The following is a 15,480-nucleotide window of genomic DNA, read 5'->3' as shown; positions in this document are numbered from 1 at the left end:
ACATGGGATTTACTGTTTATTCAAAATAAAAATTAATGAGCACCTTAAAGCCTCTTGCAGTCGATAAAAAAAACTTCTTGAACTTCCCAAAACAACTCAAACCTCAATCTCAGCTTTTAGCTCAATGATTTTGCATCTTCCACAAACGACAAGAACATAGGCAGCTGAAGGTGATCGCAAACCGACATATATAGTGATGGCTGTGTAAATCAGAATGTACAGGACTCACCTGATTTTTTTTTCAATTAATCTTGACCAAGCCAAGTATGACTTGGAACATTAGTCTGATAGCAATCGTTCCTGATTTCTGCATCCTTGCTGTCCTAAGTATATGATCTTGAACGTACAAAAGCAATGTAAAGAAAATGTAATGGTTCACTGATAGGACAGAGTTCAAAGTTAATGTCAATCAGAGCAGTGTTCTGCTTTGAGTGGGCACCAAAGAAAATCAAGAACTGTTAAATGAGTTGGATGGCAACAACATTTCCTTACTCAAAGCAGTGAATGACACCTTCACAATCTGCACGTATCACCTGTTTTTAGCCTCTTCCTCAGGTTAAGTTCATCAACTAAAGGCCATTTCCATTATGGTTCAGAAGAGAGCTAAAATTAAAACATCAACCATACACAAACATGCACAGTTGGCAGACTGGAATCAATTGGCAAGGACTCAAGAGATGTTCTTTGATGCTACCAGATAAGAACCAGGCTTGGCCCTGTCCAGGTAGTGAAATTATTTGCAAGGCCATTTGTTACGTGCCTTCACAGACAAACAGATAACCTGCAGAATGCACTTGTTAAAAATTCCTGATAAAGATCCTCAAATCCCATCGAATGAAAAGTCTATTCAACATAGCCACTCTATAGGTTTTGCTCATGGTTTTAATTACGCATCATAAAGGTACCCAATGAAGTTTGTCATCTGCATGATTACTACATCATTAAAGCTTCATTTAAATACAATACATTAAAGAGTACACTTTCACTGTAAAAAGATTTACATCACACCAGAACAGTATTCATTATGATTCAGGAGATGGGGCCAGCACAGATCAACAAAGAATATCAGGGTATGATCATAATGGGATTATACCCGTTATTCCATACAAACAGATCACAGCTATCAACTACCCATTAGAAAGCCAACACAGAAAAGCTTGGATTTCATTTAATTCTCTTGAATACTTACACATTGTAAACAGCACAGAAATAAATACAGTACTGGAGGTAAGTTTCATTCCCAAACAAGACATCAAAACATTTATCAGTAGACATCTGCATTTCAGGTTTTGGTTTGAACATTTCCATAATTTTCCCAAAATTGATATTTAAAGGAAGAATTTCAACAGATTAAAGACAGAATTTTAGAAGTGTTCTAGAAATGTGCTTGCCTAATTTGTGTATTTTGCTAGCATCTATTAACACTGTTAACTGCCTACACACTGTATTCCTGAAGTCTTAATTTTTGACTACATTCACTCACATCGCCTATGATGTTTAGAAAACTGCAAATCTCAGATCTTGTACACGAAGACATAATGCCATGGACCAATGATAAAATGAGAAGATATCCATCAACTTCAGTAGTTGATTTTCTCAGAAAGGTCTTTAAGTAACTGGAGTCTGAACGTTCGCCAGAGCAGTACTCCATCGGGTTGCTATTAATGTTGGAAACCAATGGTGATATGAAGAGGGAAAGGGGAAGGCTACATTGATAAGAAAGATTTCTACAGTCCTGTTAATGTTGTTCTAAGTGGTTTAGCTCCAGATAGATAAATAGACCAACATGTATTTTAACAGTAGCAAGCTAGTCAGATAATGTTTCATAATGGAGAAAAAAATGTATGATTAGTCAAGCAAGACAGACAAAGTTAAAATGCCCTTATTCCTTAAATCTTGGTTTCAAAAGTAGCCTTTGATACACTTTAAAGGTTGCTGGAATTTTGGAATTGGACAGTGCAGAATAGAGGAAAGCCATTTGGCACATTGAACCTACACTGACATTGCTGAGGAGTTAGTCTATGCTCCTCTTCTTTTCCCATATAACAAAGCTACAATACGCACTATATGTATAACATAGGAATCATTTCATCTGTTATTTATGAATACTATTTCCTTTCCACTTCAGATACTATACTTAATTGCTTTGTTGGATCACTGACTATCTGGTACTGACAGCTTCTTGGATGGTCATCAGTTCATCCAAGTGTAACAGTGGCCATTCTTGGATATGAATAAACAAATAGTAGACTTTTCATGTTGCACAGAAGAATTGCTGAAATGCAGAGGCACATTTCTACAATATTCACATTATATCTATATAATTATTTCCAGTTAAAAAACTTTATGTGCAAAGAAAGTCATGCTGCTATTAGCAATTTATCTTTCCAAGTATATTGTTATCTGGTCTATGGCATTAGGCTGCAGAAGAAACTCTAACATTAACTTGTTGGGCTGAGGGCTTGCTTATCTGGTGTCATTTCTGAGGGGTTTTGGACAGTATCGAACCTTCTCAAGCATCGTTGGCCATTTCAGAATCCAGCTTGAAAAATCTCATATAGTAAGGCATTTAAAATGTACTAAGAATATGTTTACTAACTATTCAGGTCCTACTGGCTACTAATTAATCTGTATCCACATCAGGTTGTGCCTTCCAAATCTTACCTACTCACGGCAGAAATATGGCTTTCCTCATGTCACCTTTCAGACTCGTACCCCATTCATATTTCTGTATTCTCTTATTAACCCTTCAGTCATTTAAAACCCTTCATAAATTAAATCTCTTTGGCTTCTCTGCTGTAAGGAGAACATTCTTGTAACACTATTACAGATGATCATCAAAAAGAGCAATGAACCATTTTTACATCACATCAGCTCCCCAAACCATAGGGAACCAAAATAAAATTAGACTCTGTTCAGTACATTTCTTAGGAAATTGCAACCGGTACAACCTTCAAATCTCTTATCCACAGGATCTTTAAGACTAAGTGGTTAGAAAATATGAGCATTACTTCCAGGACTAAGATTTGTACAAACCCAATTTTTGTTAACTAGTGATTCCACTGAATAGCAGGATTACAGAAAATGACAGCTGGAAATAAGGGCCATGCCTCGAAAGCATTTGACACAGTAGTCAAAGAAACAGAAGAAAATGATGATTTACTACAATTCAACAAAGTATTTAAAAAACGAGCACAAAATGCCAAACATCAGACTTAGGTATATTTTGTACATTAAAAGAATTCATCTAAGAGAAAGATTTAATTGTGATTTTTAAAAAAATCAACATGGTGTAGGCATTCAGATTCTTTTGAGACACATAAATGGGAGGCTCAGTAAATATTTGCATAGTGTAAGAAGCCATTCCAACATCAGTATTTAAAATACATAAAACTCAAAAATCCTGACCTGCATTAAGTATAAACGGCATCTAAAGAAAATTCAAAAGTAACAATCAAATGAAGTTCAAGTGGTCCCTGTACAGCTGATACAAGACTTGCCCAGTTACAGCATACCCCAAAAGCAACTAATCCCCACTTACATGTGTGACAATATGTGCAAAAGCCTGTTGCAAGATTTCCACTATCTTTGGTTCTTATAGAGCAATTTATTTTTGGATTCTTTGTACAGAACCAAACCAACACATTCTAGGGTTCCAAAACAATGATGTTGGTTGGGACTTTATCTCAATGCCACTCAGTTCCTAATCTGTGAAATTTAATGATATAACACTCAATTTTATTTGAGGGGATTGGGGGTAAGCAGAAGGGAAGGTGACTGAAACAGCTCTGTATACTAACAAATGAAAACATCCCTGAAAAGAATCTTGTAAATTTCCCACATTAAACCCTAGTAAAACCAAGAAATGCAGATGTCTTTTTTTTTTTAAAAAGTTAAGACATAAGAGAATTGTCTCTGCAAGGAACATGCAAAATGCTAAGTTTCAGACTGAAGATTCATTTTTCCAAGTTAAATTGTCAAGTTGGTGCTTCATTTGTTGGTTGCAATTCACAGTGCCCATCAAAATAATGATTTCTCTTTCTAATCCCAATTATTCCGGCGATGAGGATCACTGCAGAGTACAAAAAGAAATCAGTACTGAAGATAATTTTTATTAATGTAGCAATTTGTTAACTCTAAACTCAATTATTCCAATGCTCTCATAACCAGCTTCAGTCTTTGCACCCTCCATGACGAGCCCAACCAAAATTCTGCTAACCATATCCCAATTCTCATCGAGTCTAGTTCACCCTTCACCCTTGTGCCTGTTGCTTCCACACTTGGTAATGCCGTGTCGTTAAAGTTTTCAGCACAGTTTTCAAATTTCTCCATGTTCTTTCCCCTCGATATTGCGAATCTCCTCCACTCCTGTACTGTTAAGCATCTCTATACTTGTCTAATTCCAGACTTTTATACATCTCCAATTTTCATCACTTTGTAGGTGATGACAGTACTTTAAACTGCCAGTCTCATAAGCTCTGGAATGTCCTCCCTAAATCTCTCTGCCTACTTCACCTTTAACACACTCCTTAAAACCTATATCTGAGACCAAGCTTTCAGTAATCTGCTCATGGATTCTGTCTCAAATGCAACTGAGAATGCTCTACCACAGAACAGAACATTTGGCTCAGTGAACCTATGCTGATTCTTTCAAACAGCAAATAGAAAGTTCCAGTCCACTTCTCTTTCCCAAATCTTTGCAATATTTCTCCTTCAAGTATTTATCAGTTATTTTTGAAGACTATTGGTGATTCTGTATCTCTATCAAGGCAGTACTTCCAAATCCCAACCATTTGCTGTAATGTGGTGCTTTTGAGACTTTTGTCAATTATCTTAAATCAGTGTCCTCTAATCATTGATTCTCCAGCCAATGGAATGGAAAGTTTTTCTGTATCTACTCTGACCAAACCCCTCAAGATTTTTGAAGATCTCTCTCAAATCTCCTCTCTGCTCCAAGGACAAAAATATCAATTCTGTTAATCTATTTGCATAACTGCAATCCCAAATCCTCAAAGCCATTTTAGTAAGTGAGCAAGTAAGAATTAAACTATTCCAATTGGTGGAAAGATTGAGAAAACAGGGAAAAGACTCATGCATAAAATGATCAACGGAGATACGATGAAACATTTTTTCACACAGTGACAGTGCGTTTCTCATGTGTGGGAGATTCAATGAAGGCAGTCAAGAGGGAATTGGATTATTATCTGAAAAAGGAAGAACCCCTTTTGTATTGTACCAGTTCTTAACTACAGTGCTATGCCACATTAGCTAGTTACTTCATCTAACAAGCTTTTGGGGAGTTGGTTTGGTATTTAAACTGTAATTATGGGTATGGTGCATACACCACATTACTGTGCACTCATCAATACCAAATATCCCTCAGGAGAAATAGTATTAGATGAACAACATTTTGGTGACATGGTGGCTCAGTGGTTAGCACTGCTGCCTCATAATAACAGGGACTTGGGTTCGATTCCAGCCTCAGCTGAAAGTTTGAAGTTTGATATGATAGATAGGAAATCCTTTCTGATTTTTATTTTATAGATTATCCTTTTAAAATTCCTTTCTTGGCTTTTGAATGCTTCCAGAACCACCTGATGAAGGAGCAACACTCCGAAAGCTAGAGCTTCCAAATAAACCTGTTGAACTATAACCTGGTGTTATGTGATTTTTAATTTTGTACACTCCAGTCCAACTCCAAGTGTCTGTGTGGCTTTCCTCCCACTGTCCAAAGCTGACCAGGTCAGGTGGATTGGCCATGTGAAATTGCCCCATAGTATTCAGGGATGTCGAGGTTAGGTGGGTTAGACATGGGAAATGCAGGGTTGCAGGGATAGGGTGGTGGGATTGATCTGCCTGGCATGATCTTTGGAGGGTCAGTGCAGATCATTTGGCTGAATAGCCTGTTTCCACACTGTAGGGATTCTATGAACATTTCAACTTATAAGAACATCTAAGTAACTGAACATTATGAATACAGGAGAGATTGGAAACAAGGCACAAAAAAGCCATTTTTGGAGGAGTGTGGTTTACTGAAACCACGACTAAACAGGCAGGCTTCTGAGGATATTTTTGTTGACAAAGGTAGATGCACCAAGGTGGAAGGATTTAGTAAGAGAACTGGGTACTGGATAGTCATCATGAAGGCATCTGTCACCAGCGGTGGGTCAGAGACCAAAGGATAGGTCAGATATGAAGCTATGGACTTGGAGAAGGTGGCAAAGGTGGAGTCAAGTTCCATATTTGGAGAAGCCGGTGTTGGACTGGAGTGTACAAAATTAAAAATCACATAACACCAGGTTATAGTTCAACAGGTTTATTTGGAAGCTCTAACTTTCGGAGTGTTGCTCCTTCATCAGGTGGTTCTGGAAGCATTTAAAAGCCAAGAAAGGAATTTTAAAAGGATAATCTGTAAAATAAAAATCTGAAAGGATTTCCTATCTATCATACAGTTTCAAACTCAACAAACCTTATCAATTAAGTTCCCTCATTACAACATTATTGTTTCTCTATCATGAATATACTGTCTTTGTATTTCAATTGGGGAAATTTTAATTCTACTAATTTAAAACACTGCTTACACTTTGAACCATAACGATAGTCTTACAACTAATGGATTGTACAACTTAACTAGAGAGCTGTGACTTAATAACAGGCTACAAATATCCCAAAGCATTTGAGTTGTATTCTTGCAGTTAGGATATTGTCTGAACTCTTTGACTTTTAAAGAGTTTTACCACAGACTCTGAGTACATTTTCTATCATTTTGTGTTTGCACCTAACCCTACATGGAAAATCAGTCGTGCCTCATGCATTCTTAGTGATATTTAAAGAAGGGAAATGCAAAGTTATATGAACAAAATCATAACTGCATTTGATCACTGATCGGAACTGAATGGATGAAACATCACCCACGCAATATTTTTCCCTCTAATTTCTTTTGTAGAAGATAATGATTCATAAGGAAGCTATGAGAGAGATGGGGTGGGGAATAACAAAACCAACCTTCCTTCTTCTTTTAGCAATGCTAGAAATTTGTTCACACGGTGTTCAGGCCCCATCTGAAAGATAAATTAAGACCAATGTGATATAATGTTTAGTGAATAAGGATTAAAATCAAGGAGTAGATCAGTCAAATTTTCTGAAAGGAAAAAAGACTTCATATTTATTATCACACTATTTACTTCCCAAAACAATTCACAGCCATTTAAGTCTGTTTGATGTGGCATTATTGATGTTATATAGGCAGACACAAAAGTTGACTTGCCCACCAATAAGTTCTGGAAACTGCTATTAGATAAATAACCAAATGATCTGATGCAAATGATAGTCCAGAGATCAGTGTTGGCTAGGACATTGTTTTATATAGAATATAGAACATTACAATGCAGTACAGGCCCTTCGGCCCTTGATGTTGCGCCGACCTGTGGAACCAATCTGAAGCCCATCTATCCTACACTATTCCATTATCATCCATATGTTTATCCAATGACCATTTAAATGCCCTTAAAGTTGGCAAGTCTCCTCCTGTTGCAGGCAGGGCGTTCCAACCCCCGTACTACTCAGAGTTAAGAAACAACGTCTAACATCTGTCCTATATTTATCACCCCTCAATTTAAAACTATATACCCTCATGTTAGCCATCACTATTCGAGGAAAAAGGCTCTCACTGTCCACTTTATCTAACCCTCTGATTTTCTTATATGTCTTAATTAAGTCACTTTTCACCATTCTTCTCTAACAAAAACAGCCTCAAGTCCCTTAGCCTTTCCTCTCAAGTCCTTCTCTCCATACCAGGCAACATCCTGGTAAATCTCCTCTGGACTCTCTCCAAAGCATCTACATCCTTCCTATAACGCGGTGACCAAACTGTACACAATACTCCAAGTGCGGCCACACCAGAGTATGGTATAGCTGCAGCATGACCTCATGGCTCCGAAACTCAATCCCTCTACCAATAAAAGCTAAAATACCATATGTTTTCTTAACAATCCTATTAACCTGGGTGGTAACTTTCAGGGATCTAAGTACATGGACATAGAGATCTCTCTGCTCATCTACACTACCAAGAGTCTTACCATTAGCCCAGTACTCTTTATTCATGTTGCTCCTTCCAAAGTGAATCACCTCACACTTTTCCACATTAAACTCAGTTTGCCACCTCTCAGCCCAGCTCTGCAGCTTATCTGTGTCCCTCTATAACCTACAACATCTTTCAGCACTACCAAAACTCCACCAACTTTAGTGTCATCCGCAAGCTTACTGACCTATCCTTTTACGCCTTCATCCTGGTCATTTATAAAAAGAACAGCAGTGGCCCCAAAACAGATCCTTGTGGTACACCACTTGTAACGGTACTCCAGAATGAACAATTCCCATTAACCACCACTCTGTCATCTTTCAACTAGCCAATTTCTGATCCAAACCACTAAATCACCCTCAATCTCATGGCTCTGTATTTTGTGCAATTTCTTACCGTGAGGGACCTTATCAAACGACTTACTGAAATCCATATAAACCACATCAATTGCTTTACACTCATCCACCTGTTTAGTCACCATCTCAAAGAATTCAATGTGGTTTGTGGGGCACGACTTACCCTTCACAAAACTGTGTTGACTATCCCTAATCAACTTATTCCTCTCTAGATGATTATAAATCCTATCTCTTATAACCTTTTTGAACACTTAACCCACAACTGAAATAAGGCTCACTGGTCTATAGTTACTACGATTGTCTCCATTCCCCTTCTTGAAGATTTGCTATCCTCCAATCTTCTGGCACTATTCCTGTAGACAATTGTTCTGAAACACTTTGAATAGCAACACGGGATCTTTTACTTCAACCATAAATGAAGGTTAATTGCACCAAAAGGCAGCATTCCCTGAATACTGCAGTAGCATTAGGCTAAATTATCAGAGTAAATTTCACGAGTAGGACTTGAATCTGCAACATTCTGACTTAAAGGCAAGTGTGCTATCATGTAAGAAAAGGCCAAATACCTATTGTCACACAGTAGGATATGTAACACTGCCTCCTTTGCCATTAAGTTGTATTCTGAAACAACATGCCTGTTATTTTTTGCTTTTCACTGGATAACATAACTTACACAACAGTAATGTCATATATTCTTGAAATCATTTGATCACTTCAGAAAAATTTCTACCAATATGCATCTGTCCCCCCACCCCTTCAAACTGGTCCATAATATTCTTGCTCACATATATTCATTGATAACTAATTAAGCTTTCATCTTTCCCACTTGACCAAACTTCAGTGAGCTTAAATCAGTGGTGTGTTTCCTGGTATGAGTAAATTTATAGCCTTTCACGATAGTTTAATCAGTTTAACCAACAAATAACTAAGCATAAAGTCAATTTCTGAAAATAGGTAATGAGAAAAGCTGGTGAATTTGAGCACACCTTTAAACATAACAAAAAGGAGACCTTACAGAAATAACTAAGATATTAAAAGCTAAACAAGTGGTAAATAGAAAACACTATTTCAAAGTAACTGAAGGCATTGGGTAAAACAGTTAATCATAGATTTTTACGGTACGAGAGGCTATTCAACTCACTGTGTGGGTCTTGAAAGAGCTACCCAGCTAATCCAAAACTCTCTAAATTAATCACTTTCAGAAATATATCTAACTCTCTAATTGCCAGCTTAGCATTGATAAGGCCAACTTCTTCACCGACAAAATGGCCATCACTTGGAATAGGCTTCCAATTTGATTCTATCATTGAGAATTAGTGAAATAACGTGGTGGTTCAAGGTGGTTCAAGTTAACCCTTTCATCCAGGATATCGGAAGTAACATGGGTCAAATGGTTTCCCTCAAAAATATTTATCCTGCGATTGTACAGAATAGGAAAATCTCTCAATCAACCCCACTTTGATGAATTAGCTGATCTCACCAGGGCAGCTGCAAAATGTGGGGAAAGCAAAATTACTATTCCTGACTAGCCAGAGCAACACTTGTTGGAAGGTGCAACAGTGGAAATAGTGCAAGAGGTGGAAAGGGTTCAGCTACAAAGTGGACTCAGTGAGTAGCCTGTTAACCTGGGCAGTCTATGCTTTAACATACTTTCATGTTACCTGTCATGAACAAATTAAGAATCCTCATTAAATATTGGCATTTTTATGCGAGAATTCAAGAGTAAAAACATTGTAGCTCTACATCATTGTTCTAAAGTCAGTTCTCTTCAACCTGCTCTTTGTTACTAGTGAATCTGGACATAACGAGTAGACATTTGAAGACATAACCTGGCAATCATTTATGATTTTCATATATAGGCACAACCAGTGATCTCCAGTCAGGAACAGAACATAAAACATTTCCGGACTAACATTCTTATATTGGGCATAAAGCCATCAAAAACACACTGATCAGGACTTGAAAGCAGATAACTTCAACATTGCATTTGACAACGTATTTCCTAATCAAATATCTTTCATATTCTAGACTACTGAGCAATAAGCACTTAATTTTTTTTAACTGCCATGAAGTCAGATTAAGAAGAAGAGATTAAAAAGAAATGACACAACTGTATTCTAAAAACAGTCAAGTTTCAATCAATCATCCTTCTCAACATATTACTCAGCGTTATCTCCTAACGTCACCAAGAAACTAGAAGGTCATCGCTTTTATTCACTAGAGAATGTTTATCAGCAAAAGTCACTAAGAGTGTAGTAACAGTTGGTTAATGTACTATTGGATGCAGCAGTTACAAGAGATAAAAGAAAGAGTTACAAGCAATCATATCACTTCCCACAGAAATGTGGTGACATACAATATTACAATCTTTCCAATGCAACTTTTCCTATGCAAGACCTTGCATTTGCCACACTCCCATCTTTGCATCCTCAAATTGTATTCACGAGCAGCTGCTCTCTGCTCTTTTCAGCTGCATAAAACACACTGTTACAGAGTTGCTGCTCCATTTTCAGAGACTGGCTTCCATACCATGATCTGTTTGAAGACTGTCAAACAGAACTGCTCCATTTCTAGAAAACCTTGTATATTTCCTCTTTACAGAAAATGTTAATGTGTTCCTGAACTGCCAAGTCGAAGAACAGGCTCACTCAAATCCCACAGCATTAGCTTTCTACTTACCTTTTGCTACTTAGTTGTTCAATCGCATTGAAACTTCAGTGCACATGGGCGTTTTTTGGAAATTAATGACATCATAATCATGAGACTGACTCCCTTTCACAACACTACTCAACCCATTTTGGGCTTTAAGGAACACGATGCAAAGAGAAGTACAGACTTTTTCCCCAAGATATTTTTCCTGAAGCTTGTGGATTGCCAAACTGCTGATCAAAGTGGATCAGTACAACTGAAGCAAAATAAGCAATGCCAAGAAATCAGCAAATATATAAAACAGAGCAACGATTGGTAATATTCAAAACCAATTTAAAACATCTATTACACAAATTAACTAGCTGATCCACTCAGAATAAGGTGACTTATGGTAACTAAAGCTAAATTACTTTTAGATGATCAGTTTAGATGATCATAATTAAAAAGTAATCAGCCTTTTGGTGATATGTGGTGCTTTCGATGTTTCCGTCAAAGAAAAATCTTGCTGATAATAATTCCTTTATTTATGTGGCACCTTTAACATAATAAAATGTCCCTTTTCGCACTCCCTCAGTACCTCTCTCTCCAATTTCCTCCAGCCTCACGGCCTGACAAGACAAGTACACTTATCTTGCACAGATCTTTTGTGAATTTCCAATTTAATTCCTACCATCACTGGTGACTCTGGCTTCTCTAACAATACTTTCCAGCATTATAACACAAAACATGATGCCAAGCCACAATGATCAGGATTCTGGTGAATAGTGATGATGATAAAGAGTATTTTAGGAGGAAATAAGCAGAGAGCTTAGAGCCTGGGCATCAGAAAACACTACCACTTTGGTGGTGTCATTTAAATTGGAGATTCACAAAAAGTCAGTATTAGATAGGATGGATAAGAGGGAAATACAGCGTGAGAGTGAGTGAGAAGAAGAAAGGGCCCAGGGACAGTTGTGAAAATAAGATTGAGCATTCTAAAGTCATGATGCTCCTCAATTTGGAGCCAATGCAAGTCACTGAGTATATGGGTGATAAGTACTGGATTGAGTTATGGACAAAGAGGCTCAAAGGCCTAGACTTTTACAGCAGGTAGAATGTGGGAGGACCAGATAGGACTGTTCTGAAACAGTTAAGTTTAGTGATAACAAAGGCATGAAACTGAAACCAGGAACTTCTCCACTGGATCCTAAGCAAACTCCCTCCGGTAAGAAAAACCACACAGTAAATCACCTGGTACACTGGGTCTGAAGTCAAGATTTCCTGATGAAGGGCTTTTGCCTGAAACATTGACTTTCCTGCTCCTCAGATGCTGCCTGACCTGCTGTGCTTTTCCAGCATCACTCTAATCTTGACTCAGATCTCCAGCATCTGCAGTCCTCATTTTTGCCACACTGGGTCCTAAGCAGACCCTTTGCAAAAATACACTCAACTGCAACCTGCCTGCTGCACAGGGTCCTAGGAAGGATCATTTAACTGGAAGCAGTCACAATCCACTCCATCAGACCACTGGACCATTCAAATGTAAGAAACCTGCAAGAAAGTGTGGTAAGCGTGCCGGCCTGCTAGTAAGTCTGAGATTACGTGGTTTCAAGACCCCCTTCCTAGCTTACTCCGAGCAAATGTACAATCTCTGGAGAACAAGATGGACAAACTCAGATCACAGCTCAGCTTCCAGCATGAACTGTGGGACTGCTGTGCACTCTGCTTCACAGAAACCTGGCTCAACCATCCATTCCCGACTGTGCACTTCAGGCTGATGGTTTTTCTATCCATCGTATGGACCGTACAGCGTCATTGGGCAAGACAAAGCATGGAGGGGTTTGCTTTTTAAATCAACAACTTGTGGTGCACAGACATTCCAACCTTGGGCAGCCACTACTCTCCAAACCTTGAATTTCTCACCGTCAAATGCCATCCCCCCTCCTATCTACCATGGGAATTTACCGCTGCTATACTAACCACTGTGTACATACCGCCACAAGCAAAGGTTAAAGGAAGCTCTGAATATGCTGTACTCCACCACTAACACCCTGGAGATGGAACACCCTGAGGCCCTATTTATTGTAACTGGCGACTTCAATCAAGCCAATCTAAGGAAGTTATTGCCCAAGTACCTTCAGAACATTACCTACCCCATGAGGGGCTCGAACATTTTAGACCACTGGTACGCCACTGTGAGAGGTGCCTACCGTTCCATCCCCCGCCCTAATTTCAGGAATTCTGACCACAATGCCGTGTTTCTTCTCCTGGCTTACAGGCAAAAGCTCAAGCAGGTGACCCCCTTGTGAATACAGGCCCTGTGCTGGTCAGAGGAGGCAGAGGATCAACTCTGGTGCTGTCTGGAATCGGCTGATTGGGCCGTGTTCAAACAGACTGCAGGTACCTTGGACGAGTACGCCACCACCATCACAGACTTTATCAGGAAGTATGTGGAGGACTGCATACCGAGGAAGCCAATCCTGGTGTTCCTGGAGGAAACCCTGGATGAATCAGGACATACAGAACCTGCTAAAAACCAGGCGTGAGACCTTCGGATCAGGAGACCCACTCAAATATAAGGAATTCAAGTATGACCTTCGCAGAGCCATTAAGACAGCCAAGGACAAATACTGATCCAAACTAGAGACCCAGACAGACACCCGGCGACTATAGCAAGGACTGAATTAAAAAGAGACAGTGCAAGATAGCAGACGATGACACATCCCTCCCAGATCGTCTCAACGCCTTCTATGCTCGCTTTGAGCAGAATTTCAGTGGAGAGGTAACACCTATTCCAACAAGTCCTGATGAACCTATCCCAGCAGTCACTGCATCAGAGGTCAGGTCAGTTTTCCGTCGTATGAATCCAAGGAAAGTCATGGGACCAGATGGAGTACCAGGCCGTGCACTCAGAACATGCACAGATCAACTGGCAGAGGTCTTCTCGGACATCTTCAACTTCTCCCTGCAGCAGCCCACTGTCCCTGCCTGTTTCGAGAGTGCCAACTTCATCCCTGTGCCTAAGACGGCTCATGCAACTTGTCTCAATAACTAGTGGCCCCAACTTCAGTGGTCAATGAAGTTTCAAACTTTGGCCTTTGAAAGGCTGTTCATGGCATTAATCAACTCCAGCCTCCCCACTATTCTTGACCCACTCCAATTTGCCTATCGGACCAACAGATCCACGTCAGATGCCATAGCACTTGCCCTTCACTCCCCCTAGAACACCTTGACTCATTGACTACAGTTCAGCCTTCAACACTATTATCTCCTCAAGACTGATTATTAAACTTAGTGATCTCGGACTAAGCCCCACCCTCTGCAACTGGATCCTCAGTTTCCTGACCCACAGGCCACAATCAGTGAAGATTGGGGACAGTATTTCATCCTCATTAACAGTCAACACTGGAGCTCCTCAGGGGTGCGTGCTCACTATATACCCATGATTGCATTGCCAAATACCAGATTAATGCCATTTACAAGTTCGCTGATGACACCACCATAGTAGGTCGAATCTCAGATGGCAACGAAACAGACTAAAGACGGGAGGTGGAAGACATGGAAAAATGGTGCACTGAGAACAAACTAGCTCTCAATGCCGGCAAACCCAAGGAACTCATTATTGACTTTCGACGGGATGTTACTCATGCCCGCCCCCCCCGCCCCCCCCCCCCACCCCCCTGCACATTAACAGCACAGAGGTGGGACAAGTGGAGAGTATCAAGCTCCTGGGAGTGGTCACCCACAACAAGCTTTCTTGGACTCTTCATGTGGACACACTGGTCACAAAGGCCCAAGAACGTCTCTTCTTCCTCAGATAGCTGAGGAGATTTAGTATGATGGCAAATAGCCTTGCCAACTTTTATAGGTATACCATCGAGAACACTCTGTCTGGATGTATCACTACCTGGTATGGCAACTGTACCATTCAAGATCGGAGGCGGTTACAGAGAACGGTGAACTCAGTCCGAAAAATCACGAAGGCCAACTTCTCATTTATAGAATTCATCCACCAGGCCTGCTGTCAAGGAAAGGCCGCCAGCATTCTCAAAGATCCATCCCACCCTGGCAATGTTTTTCTACAACATTGGGGAGAAGGTACAGAAGCCTCGGCACGCACATCAATTGGTTTTGAAAAAGTTTCTACCTTACTGTTGTTAGAATACTGAATGGACTCACAAACCCTTAACATTCGCCTGTACCTGTGTTTTTGCCGCTGTTTACCTATTATTTACTTATCTATGCTACTTATTTCTGTGATCTGCCTGCATTGCTGACAAGACAAAGCTTTTCAGTGTGCCTTGGTACATGTGACAATAAATTCAATTCAATTCAATTCATGAAGATTTCAGTAGCTGATGAAATTGGGCAACATCTGGAAGATAGAAATATGCAGTTTTAATAATGGTGTGAATG

General features: G+C 39.5%; 1 protein-coding gene across 1 annotated transcript in view; it reads right to left on the bottom strand.

Moving 5' to 3' along the window:
* Positions 1 to 864: 864 nt before the first annotated feature.
* Positions 865 to 15,480, bottom strand: part of LOC122540015 (vesicle-fusing ATPase) — a 278,045-nt gene continuing 263,429 nt past the window's right edge. Inside the window, exons 20-21 of the mRNA XM_043675302.1 lie at positions 7,006 to 7,061; positions 865 to 4,072 (exon numbers count right to left, since the gene is read on the bottom strand). Of these exons, the coding sequence (XP_043531237.1) occupies positions 4,042 to 4,072; positions 7,006 to 7,061 (87 nt within the window). The 3' untranslated portion in view covers positions 865 to 4,041. The remainder of the gene's footprint in view (positions 4,073 to 7,005; positions 7,062 to 15,480) is intronic.

The sequence above is a fragment of the Chiloscyllium plagiosum genome, chromosome 33, assembly GCF_004010195.1.
Source record: "Chiloscyllium plagiosum isolate BGI_BamShark_2017 chromosome 33, ASM401019v2, whole genome shotgun sequence".
Classification (NCBI taxonomy): Eukaryota; Metazoa; Chordata; class Chondrichthyes; order Orectolobiformes; family Hemiscylliidae; genus Chiloscyllium; species Chiloscyllium plagiosum.
Note: the sequence above shows the minus strand (reverse complement) of the source record. Positions and strands in the feature narration are given on the sequence as shown.